The 12,966-nt window shown below is 34.0% G+C and overlaps 1 protein-coding gene across 2 annotated transcripts; it reads right to left on the reverse strand.

Moving 5' to 3' along the window:
- Positions 1-3,892: 3,892 nt before the first annotated feature.
- On the reverse strand, positions 3,893-12,784 carry LOC18612445 (Nucleoporin, Nup133/Nup155-like protein). 2 transcript variants are annotated; one of them, XM_007049247.3, is made up of 8 exons: positions 12,421-12,783; positions 11,215-11,339; positions 9,279-11,120; positions 7,977-8,698; positions 7,742-7,894; positions 6,806-7,142; positions 6,230-6,297; positions 3,893-4,601 (listed from the first exon to the last, which is right to left on the reverse strand). In XM_007049247.3, the coding sequence occupies exons 1-8, from the start codon at positions 12,615-12,617 to the stop codon at positions 4,053-4,055; spliced, it is 3,993 nt and encodes a 1,330-aa protein (XP_007049309.3). In that variant the 5' UTR covers positions 12,618-12,783; the 3' UTR covers positions 3,893-4,052. The 2 variants fall into 2 exon arrangements, with proteins under 2 accessions (XP_007049309.3, XP_088664930.1); XM_088808804.1 differs by lacking the exon at positions 3,893-4,601 and adding an exon at positions 5,953-6,157 and having other exon boundaries at positions 12,421-12,784.
- Positions 12,785-12,966: the final 182 nt, after the last annotated feature.

The following is a 12,966-nucleotide window of genomic DNA, read 5'->3' on the forward strand; positions in this document are numbered from 1 at the left end:
AAAAAATTTTTTTTAACAGACTTTTGATCTGTCACGTGGTATTGACACGTCAGCATTGCTACATGGTATTGTCACATCATCATATTAGTATCACGTGGCATACCACGTCATTAAAATATATCACATCAGTGCTGATGTCAGCAATGACATCATCTTTTTAACAGCAAAATAGTATGTCATTAGAGAAAAAGATTTAATTAAAGTAATTCTCAAAATCAAGAAATTAAATTGCTTTGATTTTAAGTGCAGAGACTAAATTAAATAAAATGTATAAGTACAGAGTCTTGGTGGATATTTTGACCATATTTAAATTCCTGTTATTGATGTTTCATTTGTAAACATTGATGTTACAAGGGAAACCAACAAAGCCAAAATTTAACAATAAGCCAAAGCTGAGTGAAAGTTTGAATGTTGCGCATGACCACATCTACTAAAGCAATGCCTTTAATAGTAGATTCATTATGAGCTTGGGACAATTGATAATTAGGAACAACGGGAGCATGAATTCCTTAATCACTTTTGTTGTGTGGTTAGCATGATTGAAATTACATCTACATGTAGAAAAATTTGAATCTCAACTACACAGGGTAATTGTTCCAGTCATCTGCTTTTGATACGTGCATCCCTAGGTTGAAATGGGGTTCACGCTACATTCTTCAAAGCATTAAGGTTAAGACCTTTACAGAATTAGCTACTTGTGTACGTTACATGGAGTCAAGCATGTCAACAGTTAAAAATCAATGGGCTTTTGTGCAAGAGCAAAATAAGGGCAAGAAGAAATAAGACATTTGCAAAAGGGGAAAAACATTTATTCATAAGAGTGAAAGTAAGCAGTATTATGAACACCAAGCCTCTCAAGATGTCCCCAAAGCTAAAGAAATTTCAAAAAGTAAAGCCTACTTCTTCTCAAGATAAATGTAAAAATAAGACCTCTTTGAAGAGATGACGAAAAAAGCAGTATCTCTTCCTGACTCAAGAAACATGTCGAAAAACCTCTTGAAGGCTAAGCTCATTTAGATGTCAAAAATGAAGGGGCTTGAAGAAGCTGATTGAGTGAATGATCCTAAGTATTGTGAGTACCATCGCTTGATTAGCTACTTTGTTGAAAAATGCTGCACTTAGAAAGATAAAATCAGGAGGCTTTAAAATGATGGACAATTTGAGTTTGAGGAAGAAATTACATAATCAAACTTAGCATCCATAACTAGTATGGTTCTCAACCTAATGTATCGAGTATAACCAAAAAATTTGCATCTTTGGTCCCCATGTAAGGGAAGCAATTGATCTTCAAGAAAATGGGAGCAATACTTATTGCGAAACAATTGTAGGTCAAGACAAAAAAGAATGGATCCTAATTACCATCGAAGAGGTCAAGAGACTTAAGTCAAAGAAAGTGTGAAGAGGATCCAAAATGGTGAAGGATGCAACTCAATGTAAAGCAATTCCATTAAGGCATGAAAGTTCAATTATGCACAAGTCCAGACTGCTAATCACTTTAAATGAATTCATGCTAGTTTAGCTCAAAAATGAAAGGTTGGTTCCCACACCTCGTTACCAAGGTGATGAAAATGTTGAGAATGAAGACAAAGTGGAGCTCAATTCTAATCATTTTTGCACTTCAAAGATTAATTTCTCTGCTGAAGATTTTTACTATGATTTACCCTATACTATCAATTTCTTTTTGTTGTGGGATATATTTCTGAATAGAAGATCAATCAAATCTTAGTAAATGATGGATCTGTTATCAATACACTTCTTTTAAAGACAATGAAAGAGTTTGGAGTTCCCCTAGATGAACTATCTTAAAGACAATGAAAGAGTTTGGAATACTCAAATATTTGGCTAGTTAGTTGAAGCACGATATCTCCTTTAAAGAGTAGGGTTTCGAATCCCCTTTTCATCGATTAAAAAAAATAATCATGCGATGATTCAAGACTTTAATTAAGGAGAGCAAAGGGTTCTTGGGAAAGTTAAACTCTAACTTGTAATTACTAATATGAAATCAAATCCATTATTTCATGTGATTAATACAAAGACAATGTAAAACATATTGTTGACCATGGATACACCAAAATGAAATGATCACTTCTACATTCCACCAATGCTTTAAGCATAGTTGCAAGAGTTTAAAAAAAAAAAAAAAAAAACCATAGCAGAGGTATACTTGTAAATGAAGTACAACCTATACAAATTCAGCAAAACAATGAAGGAAAATCATTAGGTGGCCTTTGGTATGAGGGAAATAGGAGCATATTCGCTGTAAGGTGTCCAATTAAATTATATTATAATGTTCATTTTGTAACAGACTACTGTAATGTAAGATTGTAATGCAATCACATTACATTACACTCTACAATATTATTAAAGATATTTTTACCCTTTAACTTTATTATTTTGTTAAAAACATTTTGTAATGTTATAATTAAAATAAAAAATATTAAAATAAAATATATAATATAAGAATTAAAAATTAAAATAAAATAAAATATAAGAAATTAAAATTTATATAATATAGGTAAAAGAAATTAAAATAAAATATATAATATAAAAAATTATATTAAAGAAATAAAAATAAAATATATATTAAATTATAATAAGAAATGAAAATAAAACATATGATATTAAAAATATATTTAAGAGATGATATTAGATAAAAATTAACAATAAAAAATACAAGTATATTAAACTTGCATTTAATAAACAAAGGTAATTCTAAAAATTAACATTACATTCCCGGCAAAGTAATTGTAAACCAAACAGCTGCAATGTTATCTTCTCTGCATTTTAATCATTATTTTGCTTATATACCAAATATTGTAATGTTATTTTTCTTACAATCACATTACTTGCAATCATATTACCTATAATCATATAGCATTGTAAAGTATCAAACGTCACCTATCTGTAATTACATTGCATTCTAAAGTACTAAACGTCACCTAAAAATAAAATGAAAAGAAATTGTCTTCGTCTACTAAGGGAAATGAAATAAATCTTATTAATATTTATAATCAACAAAAATTATAAACCTTATTAATATTTATAATCAGAAAAAATTATTTCAAGTAAAAGTGATTCAAGGGAATTAGAATTCTTATTTATACTTTGGATAAATCTTATTAATATTTAAAATTAATAAAAATTATCTAGAATAGTAATTTAAATATAATGAATAAAAATATCCATTTTCACCAATTAAAAGTACAAGCAGCCATACTTTTATAAATACTGGATATTGTATCGCATGTGTTGTAAATTACATCAAAAATTATATTAAAAATTGCAAATTTCATTTTCTACAAAATATTTAAAACAAAAAAACAAAATTAATTATTAAATATATTAAATTATAAACTTTAAGCAAGATAGATGAATCTTTAGCTAAATAAAAATTTATAAATTTGTAGAAAACAGAATAATAATTTTAAATTTTAAAGTAACAATCCACTTGGATAATAAGATGAAAGAAAAACAATCATCGCTATAAAAAAAAAGTGAATTTGCGTGATAAGAAAACTAATATCAAAATTACTAATAGATAGAATATTTCAAAATTTCCAATGAAGTATTTATTTATAATAGTGAAAACATGAAATAGTTAAAAACTCTTAGAATTCTAACTTTTAAAAATGAGTAGAATTATAGATTAATTAGATAATTAAATTAGATTAGAACTTTGTTAACATAGATAGTATCTAATTGAAAATTATTGAATGGAATTAAAATTCTTATTTATAAATTGAATAAATTTTATTATTTAATATTTATGATAATAAAAATTTTTAAAATCATAATTTTAAAATATAATAAATAAAAATGTTCATTTCATCGATCAATATTTTTTGACATTTATACTTATATATATATATATATATAATAAATTATAAACGGATTATAATAAGAGAGATAATTACTAACATGTTTTAACCCATAAGAGAATTTTGTCAAAGGAAATGCAATATGCACATATCAAGTGACAGCCAATTTTTTGGAATTTCAAGAAAATTATTATGATTAATTAATTTCTCTTTCGTCCTTAGCCTAATCATGTGTCATACCACTGGGGAAAGACCCTCTTCTTTTTTGGCATGATCCTGTACACAACCCAGCATGATAGCAGTCAGCATTAGCTTGCCTGCATACGGGAAATCCCTATGTTGCATCAATATTGCTTCTACAGATGAACGCTTATCATTCAGACTGGCTGCTTCTAAGTTTTCTTGTCTCAATGGCAGCACTTCATCAAATCCCTCTTCAATGGTTTCCGCTTTCGGACCATAACACCTATTTGAAGCCTGGAAAAGTATAGTTTGACTTAGCTGTTGCAAGGTTTCCTCGTCGCTCCACCCTTCGGTTACAGACGCTTCATAGAGCTGGCTCCAAGGATCCTGATCAGCAGCATTCTTCCAGCACTCTTCCAAAAGGTTCCTATGGCTCTTGCGAAACGATGAGCTAGTCCATGCAAATACATCAAAAACCTGCAAAGCTAGCTCTCTACTTCTACTTTGCAGACACAGCTCAATAAGCTCCTCAGGACGAAGGAGATGCTTTTCAACATGTTGCATCGTGTCATCAGTAGGAAGAACTTCCATAATTTCTTCCTGCAGAAGACAACAAAAAAAAAAAGAATAAAGCAGATTAATATATTTGCATGTACCAATGCACTTGGAGCACTTGCGTAACATGATATAGAATGCCTAAAAGATTTCAAAAAGCAATCTGTAATATAGAATCTGAATCATTTTCCTAGTCTTCTCTGAGATTTTCAGAATCTCTCATCAAGAAAGAAATAGATGCAGAAACAATGAGAAGTAGGATAATTCACTCACATGACTAAAAATGACATTAAGGGCTCAGAGTGAGCCAAATATCATGGAAATTCTCATCAGATATTTTAGATGCCATATGGAATTCCATTATTCTTTTACTTAGAATAATACCCCATTACTTGCAGAACATCAAAAAAATATTATAGGAATGAAGAAATATAATAGAACCTAAGATCAGAAACTGTTTCGGAACTAGGCTAACTGATATTTTAGTAAACATGGAATATGTTGTTCTATTAAACAGGGGAACTACGTTGAACAAGAGAGGATGGAATTTCCAACATGCTTGCTTAAATAGTTCAATGATGGATAATAAGAGATGCACATGGCAGCATCTACAGCTTATAAAAACTTTTAAGAAATTTCGATTTATAAATACCTAAAAATTAGAAAATGTTTCACCCATGGACTGTATGTTCAGAAGTAAGGGTGACGATAGGTTAGGCTAGTCAGCCGCTTGAGCACAGCTCAGTGAATACCTGAGCTCAAGCTTGAATCATCAACTGTTGAGAACTGCCAGAGCTTAAGCTCAAGTAGCTCAGAACCAAATTCAAGTTTTAATAGGATAGCTCCACCTACATCCCATGTGGTTTTAACTTATATTACATAACACCCTGTGATTAGTCCTATTCTCATTGGGGGTTACCCTATAAAAGTCACCCAACAATAATACCAAAATACTCTCAATTCAAAAATTATCCTCTTTGTTCACACTTATGGGCATTTTTCTAATTTTACTAAGTAACCCTTATAAGAACTTATCAACAGGATGCTACTTGAGAAAAAAAATCACAGGATGCTATTTGGAAAAGGGTTTATATTTGATGCACTGCTAGTATATAGATTCTACATGCTATAAGTGAATCAATTGTTGTCACCTCGTAAATAAATATATTTAAAAGTTGAGAACCATCAAAAATAAATACTCATAATTTAAAAATATTTATTTTGGAAACTTTTAAACTTTTACCTTTACACTTTTATTAGGTGACAATCTATGGTTAAGAGATAGTGTATAGATACTATACACCAACAGGGCATCAAATATAAACCCTTTGGAAAAAGTTTAAACCACAAGAAGTGTAGGGGGGAGCTTACACATTTAATAGTCAGCACAAACAGCTTGCGAGCCAAATTGAGTTTCCAATTCTTTTAATAATGTAATATATACATCAGTATAAACTATTAATATTTATCTATATATTTACAATTATTAATCAAGTTTCAATCTCCAGCTTGAGCTTTCCATTATCTCGATTCAGCTCAGCTTGATTACACCCATGTCCAGAAAGTATCACAATTTAATATGAATCACTAGAGATCATGACCTGATAAAGCATGCATCAGAAAGGACAAAAGACAAACACAGGGAAAAAAGATTCTCCTTGAACCCAACAAACCTGCAATCTCAAAATCTTCAAATCAGCTTCTATTCGTTTCACTTTTGGCTGAGAGTCAGGATCCTTACCTGATCATTAGGTGATAAAGAATCAGAAAGGACCAAAGGGAAATCAAAGAGCAATTTTGTGGGCCTAACCTAACAATAGTTAGAGCTTTAAAATATGTTTTTCGACTATTGGACAAGGAATATAATAAAAGAAGCAAAAACAGAGAAAGAATCATTATCCATTAACGATAGCATTCACATAATCCTTCAAAAAACACCCTTAACAAATGTAAACACTCTTGATAATCCAGATTATATTAACTAAATTTAACCATTTTCATATATTTATAACCATAAGCACCCTGCATTACCTTTTGGAAAAGTCCCGCTAGCTCTATGCATCCATGTCATTTTCCTTATTTTTCCATTTTGATCAAAAAAATTTTCAAGATTTCTCCTCTACCAAATCAGCATTTTATGACAATTGACAAAAAGAATGAAACTTTCCCATAAAACAGAAAATGAATTCAATGGAAAATACAAACCAGAACACAACCAAGAAATAAATGACAGCTAAGAAAATAGATACCTGCAAAGGCAGCTATCATGGAGAGGTTCAAAATTCGTCTTCTGTCAGCCAAAGTTGGTACAGGATTTGCATGGTCAGCATCAGTCTCATCTTCAGTGGTTGAAATAGAGTCCTCTTCTTGAGAAAGAGCCAATATATGAAGAGTTTCTGAAGCTGCTGAAAACTGATGAAGAAACACTTCATGAAGCCATAGGAGATCCCGATGATGATTTAAGAAATTAGATAGATCTTCCTGGAATTCCTCCCCAAGCCTTAGTAGCTTAGAAAATTGCTTCTTTTCATAAAGCTGCTTAAACACAAAGTAACTGAATCCACCTCTAGGTCCCACGCTCTCATGCTGCACAACAGATAATCTAAAGTTATTGTAGAAAAGCAGTGAGGTAACAAGGGGGAGAGAGGGAGAAAGCAGAGAATAGAGGGAAATCGGGCAGGAAAGGAGGAAGGAGAAGAGGAATTTAGGGACATTTTTGAAAAAAAAAACATGTATATTGGGGAAGGAACATAGAGAACCAAAGAGGGGAGAAATCTCAGCACTCAAAACTCAACTTTCACTTCATGATACTCATTGACTAAAAGCTACTAGAAATTGAAATAAAATAGATACTTATAGGCCATATCCTAAACCCTAACCTAAATTCCAAATACTATCTACAACCTAAATACACTAATAATTCCCAAAATACTAAAAATAACACTTGAACCTACAAAAATAAACAATAATAAGATTACAGTTAACATGTTTGTTCCATATATTATGGCAACTTGAAGCAAGCACTGCTTAGGAAAACGTAGGGAGATTTGTCCAAAAGTTGCCAATTGTGCATGAATAGTGACAGCACATGCTATTGCATACCTAAGAGGGGCGATGGCGCATGTTCAAGAAAATCAATGAACTGAAACAAGAAAGTGTGTCAAAGCAAACAACCATATACATACCATAAGATTTCTGAGCAATCCTGAATCATTGAGATCACAACATATGTTCCACATGGTCTGGTAGGCTTCATGTTGTTTTGATGTTGACAGCAAGCTTGAAGATAGTTTTCTTAGGATTTCTTGATTGTTCTCTTCTATGCTCTCAGTTATGTCCTGCAAGGATAAACAATTCAAGGATGTGCACAATTGGACAACAAGGAATAAAAGAAGATATACCGGGTAGAAAAAGATTAACCTGATTCCCAGCTTCTACCAAACCTTTAACTTGTTGATAAAGGGAATCAAGAAGTGCATCCCTTCTACTCCAGTACTCATTTAGAAGACCTTTGTGTTCTTCTCCTCGCTCTATTTTAGCAGTGATAGCACCACTGGACACCTCAAGTAGAACTTCAGTTAGTGCTTCTAGATGAGAATATAGTTCTGATTTTGCTGACACATCAAGTTCCGATGTTTCCTTTAACAGCTGAAGCATGAAAGAAGCAATGCTCCACAGCCCATTACGCACCACCAGTTGACAATACCAAGGTGTTAAGCCCTCCGGTGGTGGATACCATAGGTGATACTCATTTTTGTAGTCCATCGCCGCTCGAAATATGGTAACACATGCATTTGAGAGTTCACAAGATCTTTGGATCTGAATTTCAACTGGCTGCTCCAAGCTGATTATATATTCTAGATGTCTTTCTAAGCAATAAAACACCTGATCAAAATCAGATACCTTGCTATAGAATACTTCAGCATTATCTCTGTCCATCAGAAGGACAGTATTTCGCCGGGCCCTCTCCCCAACTAACTGAATAAGATCCCAAAGAGCACCTGAAATTAGAGTTTCAGAACTTAAATGTGTGGAGCCAACTCCAGTTGAACGATTTTGGCTAATCACATTCTGTAGTTCCCTGAGTTGAATAATTGCAGAGAGCTTTTCACCATGTTCTAAGATGATTTGCAAAGAATGTCCTGCCAAAAAGCAATAAGTTAGGGATGATTTCTCTCCTTTTGTTTCTTTTATTATAAGGCAAGACAGCCTTGAAATAAATTATTTCACTCTACTGGGGAGACAAAATTCCCCCAGACCTGTACTAAATGATAAGGAAGGTGAAGAAATTGCGGCCAGATATAGCATCAAGAATAAAAAACTATTCACATGGTTCACGTCTAAGAGAGTCTGGCAATGAAAACAGTATTTTGTTGCATCACAAAGAAAGAATCTAAGATGCTACTCAGTTATCAAGATATGACCACCAGGAAAAGATAAGAACCTAAAATGCCACTCAAAATTAAAAATATCACCTCCACATGCTCACTTCACTGCAACTTGTTTATATATTGCAACCAGGAAACGCCCAGCTAAGTCTACAAGGTCATAAATTAACATATATGCTAAATAACAGTTCAAAACCAACCAAAAGGTAGATTCCTACTTAGAGTTCATATGCAGTGTACTCTGAAACATGGTGGAGACTACATAGTGTTGTGCACAAATAAACTCAAAAAGAAAAAAGGAAAAAGAAGAAGAATAAAAAAAAGACTATCATACTCTGTCCAGAACATAACTCCTCATGGCACTTGGATAAAGCAAGAAACTGAAGAAATTTTTGATGCTTCTGCTGTTTATCCATGAGTTGAGCAGATATAATACCCAAAGAAACAATTTCAGCACCTCTTGTAGTTGTCCAGTGTTTAGCTAAGGTGTCAACAATTGATTTGCTTGTACGTACAAAGATACTAGTTTCTCCATCCCTTTCAAATGCCCCAGAATTCTTCAGCTTTTCTAGTGATCCATCAACCTTCCCAGATATCAAAAACTCATGGAAAAATTGACCTAGTAAAGCTTCTGATTCTTCATCTTGGGCAGTTCGGCGTATAATCCCAGTCATAACAGGTGGCTGTCTATCACCAGCATCCCATGCATCTGAACTAGCCCTTCTAGGAGCAACATTGCCAGCAAACATAAGGTTCCTTCTCTCTTCCTGTGCAGATCCTTCATTTGAGCTCCCCTTGCGGGACAAGCTTCGCTCAGGGGGTTCAACCCCACCAAGTACAACAGCCTTTTCTGGTATTGCCCATATTCCTGCTTTCTCAGTAAGCACAACCCATGCACCATCTTCCCCATCATCAGTAGAAGGAAGAACCGAAGCATCTAGAACTTTTCCAGCATCATAAGGTAAGTCAAATTGATAGAGCCGAGTAGAATTTCTATAATAGTGGGAGACTGTTGCTGTTCCGTCACCAGACAATATGATTGTCGATCCTGAGGGCTTGCCGCCAACTTGAAGTCTCATGGAGAATAAGAAGTCCTCGTCTTCTACCCTTGCTTTTGGGATTATTACTTGGATTGGAGCTTTTTTCTCTAAAACCCTTTCATGTACATCAGAGGAGATGCTTACCCTTACCCCAGACTTATGTTGCATGGTCAAAAGAGAATATTGAGTGTAACTTGAGCTGCTAACCCGGTCCTTGCAGAAGGTGGCAACAAGAACAGTAATCACTTTACCAGGATCATCCACTTGCAGGTCCAGAGGCCAGATTCGTTTTTGTCCAGCCAGATCCTTCTTAATACCCAAATCACCATCATTACCAACAATTTCCTGTGACCAAAGCTTTGATACTTCTATATCAGGACAGAGTTTGATGTTAAAACACTGTATTTCACGATCTGTCAGTAGGAGAAATTGTCGGTTGTGGTCTGAAACAGAAAAGTATCGAAGACGCCATATCATTGACCTTGGATATCCCTTGCTTCCTACAAGTTGACCAATACCAGTGCCTTGGGAATTTTGTTTGTTTTGATATACTTTATCACATTGAATGCCACTGGGGCTGCAGTAAAATTGCCAAAGCTCACCACTGGAACTACACGCAAGGGCAACACATACATGTTGGGTACCGGGAATTGCAGAAGCGATCAAAGAGTTGAAAGAACTTGAACCAATAAAACTCATTCCATGCCTACTACGTTGCTGCTGCCTGCTTGTGGTGTTGTTGCCATCAATAGGTGAAGAAGTCACCAATGATTCATCAGAAGATGCAAAACTGGTAACAGGAGCATTTCCCACATCAGCAAAGATGTCAGACCAGTATACAACAGCTCGAGTTTTTTGGTTACACAAAACAATGCCAGCAGAGTAGCAATCCTTTGGAACTTTGTTTGTTCCTTTCGAGGTGCTATTCCAATTGACAACAGTAAGCAACCAATTATTACAGTGATAGGAATTTCTCCCAACATCTGCATTCTCTAAAACATCAGAAGGAAGTTCAAGAGTAATACATTTCTTCGAAGCTGCAGATGACAAATAACTCCAGATAAAGATTTTGTTCCCACATATAATCCATGATAGGCATGTTCCCTTTTCCATTCCACCCGATATACAAACATCAGCTGGCACATATTAGACAGAAGCATCAAATTAGCCTTTTCAAAGGAATCACATAGAATCTGGAAATAGTTAATCATAGGAGCCAGCAGCACTGACCAGGAAGACACTTCCGCAGAAAACTGGTCTGTTCATCATGAACAACTTGTGGGAACTCTCCAACAAACACTGGCTTAATTGGATCTAATTCATCCCCCTTCTCATTCTTGTTGGCTGGTGGAATTCTGCATACAATAGGACACAATATTAAAAATATTACTAACCAAGACTTTAAACCACAGACAGACACAGAAAGGAATTAAATTCATAACTCTTGAGATCTATAAAAACATTAAGATGCAAACAACTTGATGCAGGAGCAATATGAGGCATAGAGCTCTACCCTTGTTTTAGATTTGCAATTATCTATTTTTAGGAAGTAAGGTATTTTGGCAACTTTTGTTTAGGTTCATTGGGGTTTTTACCTAGTAACTTGGAGATGAAGCACTGATACTAAATACATAGGTTTTTCATATTTATTCTGGAGTATGTTTCTTTGTTTTAATGACAGGTTAGAGTTTGCAACTCTTTCTCTTTAAATTTGGATGTGGTTCTAAATGAACCCTTACAGGTTAGGCATTCTTTCTTTCCAATCTCCTACTCATCTAGCCATGTATTTTATTTCCTCTATTCTTTTTTAATTATTTTCAACATTAATCTCTAATCAGATCTAAATCAAGGCATAAATCATAGTATAGGTTGAGATCTAACTCATCCTGCATCACAACTAAAGCATGTGTAACCTACACATAAAAGGCAATTGGAACCATTATTTGATGAGACGTAGAAGTAAATTCCTTGAAAAGTTTTCAGAAAAATACAAAGGAGTGAGGCCAATTGCAAGACGATTGATCAGAAGACTCAACTTTTTAAGATTGCAAAGCATGACTGCTGCAATTTGCACGTCATGCAACATTCAGTTAAACATCATCCACAAGAAGGAATAACCTCAACTGTTAAACTAATCCTAGCCTTCATTTCTTGAAATATCCAGCTTCAGATTCTTCAACTAAAGCAAGTTTTATTAGAAAAAAAAATTCTACAGTTTAATTAGGTTCTATTCTTGCTTGCACAATCCCACATTTCTTCAGCTTAATTTAAGGAGCATAATTTCAGAATATAACTCATAGAAGAAACCTTTTTGAAAGGAAAATACAAAGAAATACGCACAAGATTATGATCCAAAATTCAAATTAAATTCCAACATTCAGAAATCATAAGATTCTAGCTCAAGCAGAAAGCTCAAAATGAAACAGCGAATGCTACCTAGCAAGAACAGACAAGCGAGGAGCCCAAGGAGCGGGAGTGCCAGTGTTTGGGCGATCGGGAATCGAAGTCTCGTGCGCTGATTTACGGTTCACAGTATATGGAGTAACAGGAGAATCAGGTGTGGCTAGATTTTGGCCTAGATTTCTCTCCTTTCGTGAGCTTAATTTGCTTCTCTTCAATCCTGGTGAGAACATTTTTTCTCTTTTTCTTCCACTGTTTTGATGGGGGGGTTTTAGGGTTTACGAGGGTTGTTTCTTTTTTGAGAAAAATGGAGTGAGGCTTCAGAGAGTTGGAAGTGGGAGAAAAGAAATTTGAATTGCTTTTCGGTCATCAGAGGACAGAGGCTATCCCATGCGGTTGGGTCCATGGCTTTGATTTAAAACGCTTGCCTTAGTTGCTTGCCAATTTTTTTTTATTATTATTATTATTTGGATTGGGTTGGATTGCATTGGATTGGATGGTTAAATTTTGTATTGATTTGTAAATAAAATCATAAATTTATATTTTTATTTTAAATTAAAACCGAATTTTGAGGAAACTCAT

This window comes from Theobroma cacao, chromosome 1 (assembly GCF_053813885.1).
Source record: "Theobroma cacao isolate CCN51 chromosome 1, ASM5381388v1, whole genome shotgun sequence".
In the NCBI taxonomy this organism is placed as follows: domain Eukaryota; kingdom Viridiplantae; phylum Streptophyta; class Magnoliopsida; order Malvales; family Malvaceae; genus Theobroma; species Theobroma cacao.